The sequence below is a fragment of the Trachypithecus francoisi genome, unplaced genomic scaffold, assembly GCF_009764315.1.
Source record: "Trachypithecus francoisi isolate TF-2019V2 unplaced genomic scaffold, Tfra_2.0 Lachesis_group19, whole genome shotgun sequence".
Taxonomy (NCBI): domain Eukaryota; kingdom Metazoa; phylum Chordata; class Mammalia; order Primates; family Cercopithecidae; genus Trachypithecus; species Trachypithecus francoisi.
Window position 1 is genome coordinate 44,089,799 of NW_022681464.1, and position 12,321 is coordinate 44,102,119.

Genomic DNA, 12,321 nt, shown 5'->3' on the forward strand with positions numbered 1-12,321 from the left:
ACGGGGTTTCACGGTGTTAGCCAGGATGGTCTCGATCTCCTGACCTCGTGATCCGCCCGTCTCGGCCTCCCAAAGTGCTGGGATTACAGGCTTGAGCCACCGCGCCCAGCCTAGACCTTAGTATCTTTATCAGCAAATCAAGGACATCAGGTTTACTAGTTTTAATGCAATATATTGAGATTTAAATTACGAATGTTTTTGTCCTAAATTTGTTAAATGCACAAAACTCCCCCCACATTTTTTTGATAGAATGAAATCTCTGATAATGAGCACTGAAGTTTCATTTATTTATTTGTTTGTTTTTTAGAGACAGGGTCACATGAGTTACCCAGCCTGGCCTGGAACTTTTGGGTTCTGTCAGTCTTCCTGCCTCAGCCTCCCAAGTGACTGGGACTACAGATGCGTGCCACCGTGCCTGGCTGAAATTTCTTTAAAGTCTTCAGTAGATGTTAAATTTAGCTTTTATAATGTTTGAACTCAGTTGTTTACCTTCAACTCTATTTACTAATTTTTTTGTTTGTTTTTTGGCTTTTTGTTTGTTTGTTTTTGAGATGGAGTTTCGCTCTTGTTGCGCAGGCTGGCGTACAATGGTGAAATCTTGGCTCACCACAATCTCAACCTCCCGGGTTCAAGCAATTCTCCTGCCTCAGCCTCCTGAGTGGCTGGGATTACAGGCATGTGCCACCATGCCAGCCTAATTGTGTATTTTTAGTAGAGACAGGGTTTCTCCATGTTGGTCAGGCTGGTCTCGAACTCCTGACCTCAGGTGACCCGCCCGCCTCAGCCACCAAAAGTGATGAGATTACAGGTGTGAACCACTGCGCCTGGCCACTAATTTTTATTTATAAATTTGGCAGAAGACTATATTATGTATAGTTGTATAATATGAGCATTCTAAGTATTATTTGCTTTTTGATACTGCCTAAAGATTATGTATAGATGTAGTTATTAGAAAGAGTAGTAGACATGAAATCAGGAGGCTACATCATGATCTTGGCTCTGATCCTAGATGACATAATATTGGACAAATCATTTGACTTAACTGCGCCTATTTCTTCTTTTTATGAGTAAAGGGATCAGATTTGATCATTTAAATGATCAAACAACCTAAGTTATTTAGGTTATTAGGTCATACAACCTAAGTTATTCAAGTTCAGATGTATTGAAAAATGTGATGAAGAGCACACACAACTTTGTTCTCCTCCGCTCTTGCCATGATCCTTAAACTAACAAAATGAGGAAATAGATGGCTTTTTTTGTCCTCCCTGAATTTATAAAAATAGGAATTTATAAATTTGGCTTAACTCTTTAAACTTTTAATCTGAGGAAGAAGTGAAACTCCATCTTACACCTAATAGATGCAAAACAAAAATGAAACATAATTTAGCTTTCAGAAGTATAGCCACACCCCACGGAGATATTGCTGATTTGGTTCCAGATCACTGCAGTAAAGCGACGGTCCCAATGAAGTGAGTCACGCAAATACTTTGGTTTCCCAGTGCATATAAAAGTTATTTTACACTATACTGTAGTTTATTAAGTGTGCAATTGTATTATGTCTTAAAAAATACATACCTTAAATACAAAATACTTCATTGTTAAAAAATGCAAAAAATCATCTAAGCCTTCAGGCAGTTGTAATCTTTTTGCTGGTGGAGGCTCTTGCCTCGATCTTAATGGCTGCTAATTGATCAGGCTGGTGGTTGCTGAAGGTTGGAGTGGCTATGACAGTTGCTTTCTTCTTCTTTTTTTTTTTTTTCCCAAGACGGAATCTCGCTCTGTCACCCAGGCTGGAGTGCAGTGGCACAATCTCGGCTCACTGCGACCTCTGCCTCTCAGATTCACGCCGTTCTCCTGCCTCAGCCTCCCAAGTAGCAGGGACTACAGGCACCCACCACCATGCCCAGCTAAATGTTTGTATTTTTAGTAGAGACAGGGTTTCACCGTGTTAGCCAGGATGGTCTCAATCTCCTGACCTCGTGATCCACCCGCCTCGGCCTCTCAAAGTGCTGGAATTACAGGTGTGAGCCACCGTGCCTGGCCTTCTTTCTTCTTTTATTAAATAGAGATGGAGTCTCGGCCGGGCGCGGTAGCTCAAGCCTGTAATCCCAGCACTTTGGGAGGCCGAGACGGGCAGATCACGAGGTCAGGAGATCGAGACCATCCTGGCTAACACAGTGAAACCCCGTCTCTACTAAAAATACAAAAACTAGCCGGGCGAGGTGGCGGGCGCCTGTAGTCCCAGCTACTCGGGAGGCTGAGGCAGGAGAATGGCGTAAACCCGGGAGGCGGAGCTTGCAGTGAGCTGAGATCCGGCCACTGCACTCCAGTCCGGGCGACAGAGCGAGACTCCGCCTCAAAAAAAAAAAAAAAAAATAGAGATGCAGTCTCATTATGCTGCCTAGACTGGTCTCAATTTCCTGGCCTCAAGCAATCCTCTAGCCTTGGTCCCCCAAAATGCTGAGATTACAGGCATGAGCCATCACACTGGCTGGCAGTGTCTTAAAATATGATAACACTGAAGTTTGTTGCATCAGTTGACTCTTCCTTTCATGAAATATTTCTCTGTTGCACGTCATGCTATTTGATAACATTTTACCCACAGTAGAACTTCTTTCAAAATTGGGCCAGATGCAGTGGCTCATGTCTATAAACCCAGAGCTTTGGAAATCTGAGACAGGAGGATAGCTGCAGGCCAGAGTTTGAGACGAGCCTGGACATTGTAGTGAGACCCCCATCTCTGCAAAAAATGGAAAAAATTAGCTGGGCATGGTGGTGCACACCTCTAGATCTAGTTACTTGGGAGGCTGGGGTGGGAGGATCCCCTTGAGTCCAAGAGTTCAGTACTGCAGTGAGTTGTGATTGTGCCACTACACTCCAGCTTGGGTGAAGAGTAAGACTCTCTCTCAGTAAATAAAAATTAAAAATTGGAGTCAGTCTTGAAACCCCGCACTGCTTTAACAACTGGGTTTACATAATATTCTAAATCCTTTGTTGTCATTTCAACAATGTTTACAGCATTTTCACTAGGAGTAGATTCCATCTCCAGAAACACTTCCTTTGCTCATCCATAAGAAGCAGCTCCTCATTTGTTCAGGTTTTCTAATGAGATTGCAATAATTCAGTCACATCCTCAGGCCGCACTTCTAATTCTAGTTCTCTTGCTGTTTCCACTACATTTTCAGTAATTTTCTCCACTGAAGTCTTGAACCCCTCAAAGTCATCCATGAGTGTTGTACTCAACTTCTCTTCTAAACTCCTGATAATGTTGATAGTTTGACCTCCTCCCATCAATCATGAATGTTCCTAATGGCATCTAGAATGGTGAATCCTTTCCAGAAGGGTTTCAGTTTAGTTTGCGCAGATCCATCAGAGGAATCTATGGCGGCTATAACCTTACAATATATATTTCTGAGATAATAAGACTTGCAAGTTGAAATGACTCCCTCAACCTTGGGTTTCAGAACATCTGCTGTGTTAGCAGGCATGAAAGCAACACTAATCTCCTTGTATGTCTTCATCAGAGCTCTTGGGTGACCAGGTACATTGTCAGTGAGCAGTAAATATTTGAAAGGAATCATTTTTTCTGAAAAGTAGGTCTCAACAGTAGACAAAATATTCAGTAAACCATGCTATAAACAAATGTGCTGTCATCCAGGCTTTGTTGTTCTATTTGTAGGGCACAGGCAGGGTAGATTTAGCATAAATCATATGGGTGCCCTAGGGTTTTTGGAATGGTAAATAGCATTGGCTTCAACCCAAAGTTACCAGCTGCATTAACCCCCAGCAAGATAGTGGACCTGTTCTTTGAAGCTTTTGAAACCAGGCATTGACTTCTTTCTAGCTAGGATAGTCCTTGATAGCATCGTCTTGCAATAGAAGGTTGTTTCATCTACATTGAAAATCTGTTGTTTGGTATAGCCACCTTCACCAATGACTTAGCTAGATCTTCTGAATAACCTGCTGCAGTTTGTACATCAGCACTTGCTGCTTCGCTTTGCACTTTTATGTTGTAGAGATGGCTTCTTTCCTTAAACCTCATGAACCAATCTCTGCCAGCTTCAGACTTTTCTTCTGTAGCGTCCTTACCTCTCTCAGCCTTCACATAATTGAAGAGAGGCCCTTGCTCTGGATTGAACTTTAAGGGAATATTTTGGCTGGTTTAATCTATCCAGACCACTCAAATTTTCTCCATATCAGCAGTAAGGCTGTTTCACTTTCTTAGCACTTTCCATTTCCTTCAAGAACTTTTCCCTTGCATTCCCAACTAGGCTGTTTGGCACAATGGCACAGGATTTCCCTCAGCCTTGATGTACCTGATGTTTACTTGTGACCAGACTTACGTCACACGTTCTTGGCAACATCACCACCTCCCATCACTGGTGCTGTTAACTTTGATCTTCTGATCATATTGGTGCCCGCCAGACTTCCCCACATTAAAGTCATTATTAATGACCTTTTGTAAGTGATTAGTATTTTGTGGAGAGCTTTCCAAGAATACATCAGCATGTTCTTATCTAACAGTCACCCACCAGACTTAATATCCATTGACTACTCCCATCCGAATCAAACCCCTGCGAGAGTGCCAAATGGTGATTTTCTGTTTCCTTTCTTCTACGTTTATCAGTTGGTAAGGAATATCATTCCCTTCTCTTGTATTTATTTGTATATAAAAACTCATTGCCAGGCGCAGTGGCTCACGCCTGTAATCCCAGCACTTTGGGAGGCCGAGGCGGGCAGATCACAAGGTCAGGAGATCAAGACAATCCTGGCTAACACGGTGAAACCCCGTCTCCACTAAAAAATACAAAAAAATTAGCCAGGCATGGTGGCGGACGGCTGTAGTCCCAGCTGCTCAGGAGGCTGAGGCAGGAGAATGGTGTGAACCTGGGAGGCGGAGCTTGCAGTGAGCCGAGATCCCGCCACTGCACTCCAGCCTGGGCGACAGAGCGAGATTCCGTCTCAAAAAAAAAAGAAAGAAAGAAAAGAAGAAAAAAAGAAAGAGCTCATTGATTCTTGTTTTGTTTACAAGATGGTAATACATTTTTATTGATTGATTGATTGATTGACATGGGGTTGCCCAGGCTAGAGTGCAGTGGTACAGTGATAGCTTACTGCAGCCTTATCTCCTGGGCTCAAGAAATCCTCCCGCCTCAGCCTCCCAAGTAGCTGGGACTACAGGCATGTACCACCACAGCCAGCTAATATTTTTTAATTTTTGTAGAGATGATGTTTGCTATGTTGCCTAAGCTGGTATCAAACTCCTGGGCTGTAGTGATCCTCCCACCTTGGCCTCCTAAGTGCTGGGATTATAGGTGTGAGCCAATGTGCTCAGCTTATTATTATTTTAATGCTCAAATGGTCTATTAGCCAGTAGGAGCCCCTTCAGTTGGCCTCCTGTGTCTCTTCAGCATGCCCGATCATTCATGGTGCACTTCGTTACTTTCTGGCACAAATGTGTTCCTGGCTCATTTTGTACTTTCCTGACCCAGCCTTCAAATTAGTCTTTCCTCCAAGGAGCTCTGGTTCCTATTAGGTATTTTAAAAACAAGATCTGAGCGTTCAGTATGCTTGAAGCTACTGGGGTAGGATATCATCATTTAGGCTCACCCAGCAAAAAAAAAAAAGCTAGGAAAATATCTACATGTAATCCTAGAAGTTACATAATTTTAATGTGTTATAGCTCTGATTGCAAGGCAGTGACTAACAAAATCTTATGATATTACCCCCAACCCAGGTATGTGTAATCCTCGAAATTATAGTGACACACCTCCAACTTCAAAGAGCACAGTGGAGGAGCTGCATGAACCGATCCCTTCTCTCTTCCGGGCACTCACAGAAGGAGATACTCAGTTGAATTGGAACATCGTTTCTTTCCCTGTTGCAGAAGAACTTTCACATCATGAGAATCTGGTTTCATTTTTAGAAACTGTGAACCAGCCACACCACCAGAATGTGTCTGTTCCCAGCAATAATGTTCACGCGCCTTATTCCAGTGACAAAGGTAACTGCCAACAGTTGACTTTTCCCATTCCTCCCCCTCATGTGGTCTGTCCATGTAATCTATAAAACTTTTATAAGACCATCTTTTGGAGCAGCTTTTTGGTTTTGAATTTGTATCATCTCACAGAAGTTCTAGACTCAATAACCCTGATCCCATCATATCTAGAGGCACATGCCAGAAGGATAAGAGAAAAAAAAATCTCCGATCCCTGAGTAGATAAAGAGGCATGTCGACCAGGTGTGGTGGCTCATGCCTGTAATCCCAGCACGTTGAGAGGCTGAGGCAGGTGGATCACGAAGTTAAGAGTTCGAGACCAGCCTGGCCAACATGGTGAAACCCCGTCTCTACTAAGAATACAAAAATTAGCCGGCCATGGTGGCGGGCGCCTGTAGTCCCAGCTACTAGGGAGGCTGAGGCATGAGAATTGCTTGAACCTGAGAGTCAGAGGTTGCTGTGAACCGAGATCGCACCACTGCACTCCAGCCTGGGTAGCAGAGCAAGACTCCATCTCACCAAAAAAAAAGATAAAGAGGCATGTCAGCATATTGTCAAAATTCCTCCATACTCCTGGCAGCAGAGGCTGTACTGTTTTGGAAAATAGATAATTGTTCCTAATTCTGGTATTTGTCTTAGGCTTTATTCTCTTCATAAGATAACAACAGTGCTGCTTCTCTAATATGATATTGCTCATTGTCAGGTAACATTCAGAGTACCCCATGAAGTCAGATTTTTATAATAGCAGACGTACCAAAATGATGCCAAAGTCATTAGCTAAATTTCTTTATAAGCAAATTGGTATTCCAGACATCTCATTTCCAGGCATAAACTAACCCCAGCCAGTTCTCTGCAAATGAGTGCTGTTGGTCAGAAAAGGAATTAAATGAGAAAATAACTTATACAAATTACAGAAGCATATTTAAGAGCATTTATTAGTGACGATAGGGCATATCATAATTTTGGAATGTAAAAAGCATGTGACTTTTATAAAATCTTTGATATTTTTGATAAAAGGCACCATATAATTTTACTGTGGAAGCATAAAGCACTTATGAAAAATTGGAATTATTTCTTAAAATATGAGGTGAATTATGTATAAATAGTATAATTTGTACTCTTACTTGACTATTACTTGTGCCCTCTATTATATTCCTACCTATGTAAAACAGTGTGGGCCGGGTGCAGTGGCTCACACCTGTAATCCCAGCACTTTGGGAGGCTGAGGCGGGCGGATAACCTGAGGTCGGGAGTTCAAGACCAGCCTGACCAACATGGAGAAACCTCGTCTCTACTAGAAATACAAAATTAGCTGGGCATGGTAGCGCATGCCTGTAATCCCAGCTACTTGGGAGGCCGAGGCAGGAGAATCACTTGAGCCCGGGAGGTGGAGGTTGCGGCGACCCGAGATCGTACCATTGCACTCCAGCCTGGGCAACTAGAGCAAAACTCCATCTCAAAAAAAAAAAAAAAAAAAAAACCGTGTGAGCTTCGGACGTTAATAGTAAAAGCAAAACAGCTTCTGTTAAATGACAGTGTAAGAATTCTTACTCCCTTTTAGGTTAAAGTACTTTGTAAAACAAATGCTAGATTTTGGAAAACATTAGAAACATATGGAATGCAATAATATGTTTGTTTATCATTTTCTCCATTATTAAAATGTAAATAATCAACATAATAGATATTAAATAATAATTCATAAGTTTTGCTCAAAGATTATTTAAATTTATGAAACAATTAGCAAGAACCTAATTCCTGGAAACTCCAGTTGTCTTCAAGATACAGCTAAAGTTTTTTCTCTGTGACATCTTTCCTGGGCACCTCTTCCCCCAGATAGAGTTAGCCTCTTCCTACTGCTCCTCCTGCATTTGCAGTTTGTTTGTTTGTTTTTTGAGACAGAGTTTCACTCTTGTTGCCCAAGCTGGAGTGCAATGGCGCCATCTCGGCTCACTGCAACCTCCACCTCCCAAGTTCCAGTGATTCTCCCGCCTCAGCCTCCCAAGTAGCTGGGGTTACAGGCACCCGCCATCATGCCCGGTTAATTTTTTGTATTTTTAGTAGAGACAGGGTTTCACCATGTTGGCCAGGCTGGTTGCAAACTCCTGGCCTCAGGTGATCCACCTGCCTCGGCCTCCCAAAGTGTTGGGATTACAGACTTGAGCTACCATGCCTGGCCTGCATTTGCAGTTCTATTTGTTGTCTGTTTTTAGCTTATGGATCTATCATTTTCTACTTAGTTCTGTGGATTCTCTGATTCCTCTACTGAAAATATAAAGATTAGCCGGGTGTGGTGGTGTATGCCTGTAAATCCCAGCTAATCAGAAGGCTGAGGCAGAGACTTGAACCTGGGAGGTGGAGGCTACAGTGAGCCAAGATCGCACCACTGCACTCCAGCCTGGGCGACAGAGTGAGACTCCATCTCAAAAAAAAAAAAAAAAGGAAATGCCCAGTTTAAAAGTACAGCCGTATAACATAGCAAATGTTTTTAAGCCCAATAAACCAACCTTTAGATCAAAGCCTGAAATTTAATAAGAGAAGCTAAGGAAGCCCTTTGCCTTCTTCAGATAGAGTGGGAGAATCTGACTTCCTTCTCAACATAATTAATTAATGAAGGTCTTTTTTCCTGTACCTCATCTTTGTCGTGTACAGACCAGCAGTAAGAGAATTAAGATAAATAACTATTAATATTCAACTAGGTAATAAAGCTTTTTTTTGTTTTTCTTTTTTCTTGCCCTGAAATCTTAAATTTTTGTTTTTCAGAACACATGTGTACTGTGGTTTATTTTGATGACTGCATGTCCATACATCAGTGTAAAATATCCTGTGAGTCCATGGGAGCATCCAAATATCGCTGGTTTCATAATGCCTGCTGTGAGTGCATTGGTCCAGAATGTATTGACTATGGTAGTAAAACTGTCAAATGTATGAACTGCATGTTTTAAAGAAGGAAGACAAATGCAAACCAAAGCAACTTAGTAAAAGAATAGGTATAAAAAGTTATTCTGTAAGTCTGTTGGTTGTATCAGAATCCCGGTAAGTTAAGTTGTAAAGACTTTGGAGTAAGTTTCTTTTAAAATATGACATAGCCAGTGATGTGTTTAATTATATAACTGTTCTTACTGATTGTATTGCCCCTAGCAATAAGCCCTTTCCTTTGAATACATATACAACTTTGGTTATATGAGAAGCAGGTGTACAGAGAATTTCTTGAAAGATCTGAGGTTTTTAACATGAAGCCTGATAATGGTTTTCCTTTAGCATTCCAAAAGGTTTTTGCAGTGTTAGCAGAAGCTGTTGATGTGAGTTATGATTTCTTCATGTGCAACTCTTAGCACAGAGTTTTTATAGTTGCACATCATTCCTCTTTGTGCCTTGTTTTATCCATTTTATAAATAGAGTAGATATTTGATATACCACTCTGATAACTCATATAAAAATATCATCATAAAAAGCTTAATTTCTTCCCTTTTGTGTTGGTTTTAAAAGGTAAATGCTTACCATATTTTATAATTGAGAACTCTTACATAGTAGAATCCATTCTATAATACACGTGTTGACAACGCTTTAGAGAATGTTTCCTATTCTCTTCTATTTCCGCTGCCCAAAGTGCTGACGACATAGGCAGTGATGAAGAATCTTCACCAAGATTGCCAGGGTGTACCTATGAAATTGCATTAAGTGCACTGCTAGGGGAAATAATGAGCAAGCAAAAGCATTTCTGTGACTTCAGGTACCAGCTGAAAGAGCACTAGGGATGGGGAACGAATGCCAAATCAGACTCCACCTAGAGCGCCAGGAAACAGCTTGTACCCTGGTAGGGACATGGTGTCGCTGAAAGGGGAGGCCGAGCCGGTGCGAGACTGAACTCGTGCAGCCTTAGCCAAGACAAAGCAGTGTTTTCCAGCAGACGGGTGATGGGACAGGAATTGAAGAGAATTTACCCATATGAACAGGGCAGGGTGAAAATGCTGGGAATTATAAAGGGAAACAAACTTAAAACCATCTACGTTCATATTTTGTGATATTTCATTTGTTAAGTTTATATCTGGATATAATGGTCTTTTTAAACAAGTATAATATCGTGGGAGGTTAAGATGATGAAATTTTAAAATCTCTATTCAAGATGATGTTCACTCCAAATAGGCTACAGAATTTAGCCAACATTTTATATAATGTTTCAATAAATGTTTCAGTAGATACTATGTGCCCTTCATAGTAATAAAATCTCAATCTTTAAGCATGAATCTAAAACACAAATGTTTATATTACAGACTCTTAATTTTACCAAATTACTAATTGCTCTAGTGCATATCTGAACTATAAGCAACTTTTTAGGAATACCTCTTTGTACATCTACATATTTTAGTATATAAAAATAGATAATGCTCTTGGATACATTTTGTGTTATAATGATCTGAATAGCAGTTAGTTAAAAGATCATTTGTAATATTATGATCAACTATTATAAATTAAAGTCTTAATACCTTTCCTGCTCTTTCAAATAACTCTGATTAATATTCAAGATATCTTAGCCTTTTAAAAAGTTGAGATTTAGCTCATGGATATATTTTTTGGTAGGAAAACATTAGGGTCTCCTTTTCTTCCTTTTACCTAGAATGCCTCATTTAAAAGTGCCTTGAAAATATTTAGCTCCCCTTCTTCATGAGCACCTGTAGAGCTGAAAGTATCCTTGAACTTTACACAGAAAGCTGAAAGGAATCTGCAGCCTCCTGCTGCAGTTCAACTCTGCTGTTTTTCAGTCATTTCCTCCTGTGAGTGGAGTGATGTTTGTGTGTGTGTTGGCAACATGCCTAATGTTTTCTTAATGATGACAACAAATATTTTAAAACTGCATTTATCATTTTTCAGGTCTTTATTATTAAATTTTAAAATGTAATATCTGTTTCCCACCCCCTACATTAGGAGGATACTTTCTTAAACCACATTGTTTTAATTGATTTTTCTTACCTTGATTTCTGTCATTAGAAATGATCCCTAAATGTAATGATCTTTTGCCTTCAAATTTGGCTTATTTTTTCGGATTTATGAGGGGTTGAAAGAAAGAATTCACCTAAAAGATTCCATTTCCAGTTTTATAATGTATTTCAGGTTCTGAATAACAATATTTTTTCCAAATTGAAAGTAAATATTCAAGAAGTTGATAGCCTGATTAAAAGTTAGATCCTCTATTACCATGCTAAGCACATTAACTTCTATATTGAAGTTTTGGTAAAAATTCTCTTTTCTTTTTTAATAAAAAATTAGATTATTACTTTTCATATAACCAGATTTTAAAAGCACTAGATTTTAAATCAGTGGGTATCATAAAAGCCATATATAAAAGATCCTTTCTTATAGTAAGACTTGTGCTTGTTAGCAGGTTTTTCTGTTAGTTTTTCCCCCATAACATTTAATTATTACTAAAACTGTATTTACAATAGTACCAAATCAAATGATAATTTAAATAAAATCTATTCTGTGTTTATGTAGGGTGGTATAAAAGAGAGGTCTTCATTTAGACATGTGATTTCTAAAATTCCAGAAAGCAAAATTGATAAGACGTTAGAATATTTGAACAATTATTTATAATCAGGGTAGCATTCAAACGGAGAAAAGAAAGTTTTCTGAAAAAATGCGGTAAATCTAAGCCACATTTCTAAAGTTTATTTTTATGAAAGCTTCTTTTAAGATTTTTGAAATCTATTCTGCATTCCCAAGAGTTTATGTTTATTGTATTTTATATGATCTACAACATATAAAATTGTGTATTTTTCTTTGGTTGTCCCTATAAACAAAAAAGTATTTTAATAAAAAATCGAAATGGGTGTGTCATATTTTTCGTTAACTTCAGCATAGACATAAATTTGACATTTCTGTCTAAAGAAGATAGCGTTTAAGGGATCAGCAGACAGGGTGCAGTAGCACTTTGGGAGGCTGAGGTGGGTAAATCACTTGAGCTCAGGAGTCCAAGACCAGCCTGGGCAACATGGTGAAACCTCGTCTCTACAAAAATGAAAAAATTATCCGGGTGTTGTGATGAAAGGTGAAGCCACCTGGACCTCCTGGGTCAAGTGGGGACTTGGAGAACTTTTCTGTCTTATAAGAGGATTGTAAAATGCACCAATCAGTGCTCTGTAGCTAGCAAGAGGATTGTAAAATGCACCAATCAGTGCTCTGTGAAATGCACCAATCAGCGCTCTGTAGCTAGCAAGAGGGTTGTAAAATGCACTAATCAGTGCTCTGTAAAATGCACCAATCAGCAGGATACTAAAAGGAGCCAATCGCAGGGAGGATTGAAAAATGGGCACTCATAGGACAGAAAC

At 39.9% G+C, this 12,321-nt stretch overlaps 1 protein-coding gene across 1 annotated transcript in view; it reads left to right on the forward strand.

The window, feature by feature from the left end:
* The window catches only part of TWSG1 (twisted gastrulation BMP signaling modulator 1), a 68,729-nt gene extending 56,906 nt beyond the window's left edge, over positions 1 to 11,823 (forward strand). The window contains exons 4-5 of the mRNA XM_033178344.1: positions 5,738 to 6,004; positions 8,759 to 11,823. Coding sequence (XP_033034235.1) covers positions 5,738 to 6,004; positions 8,759 to 8,940 — 449 coding nt within the window. The 3' untranslated portion in view covers positions 8,941 to 11,823. The remainder of the gene's footprint in view (positions 1 to 5,737; positions 6,005 to 8,758) is intronic.
* The last annotated feature ends 498 nt before the right edge of the window (positions 11,824 to 12,321 follow it).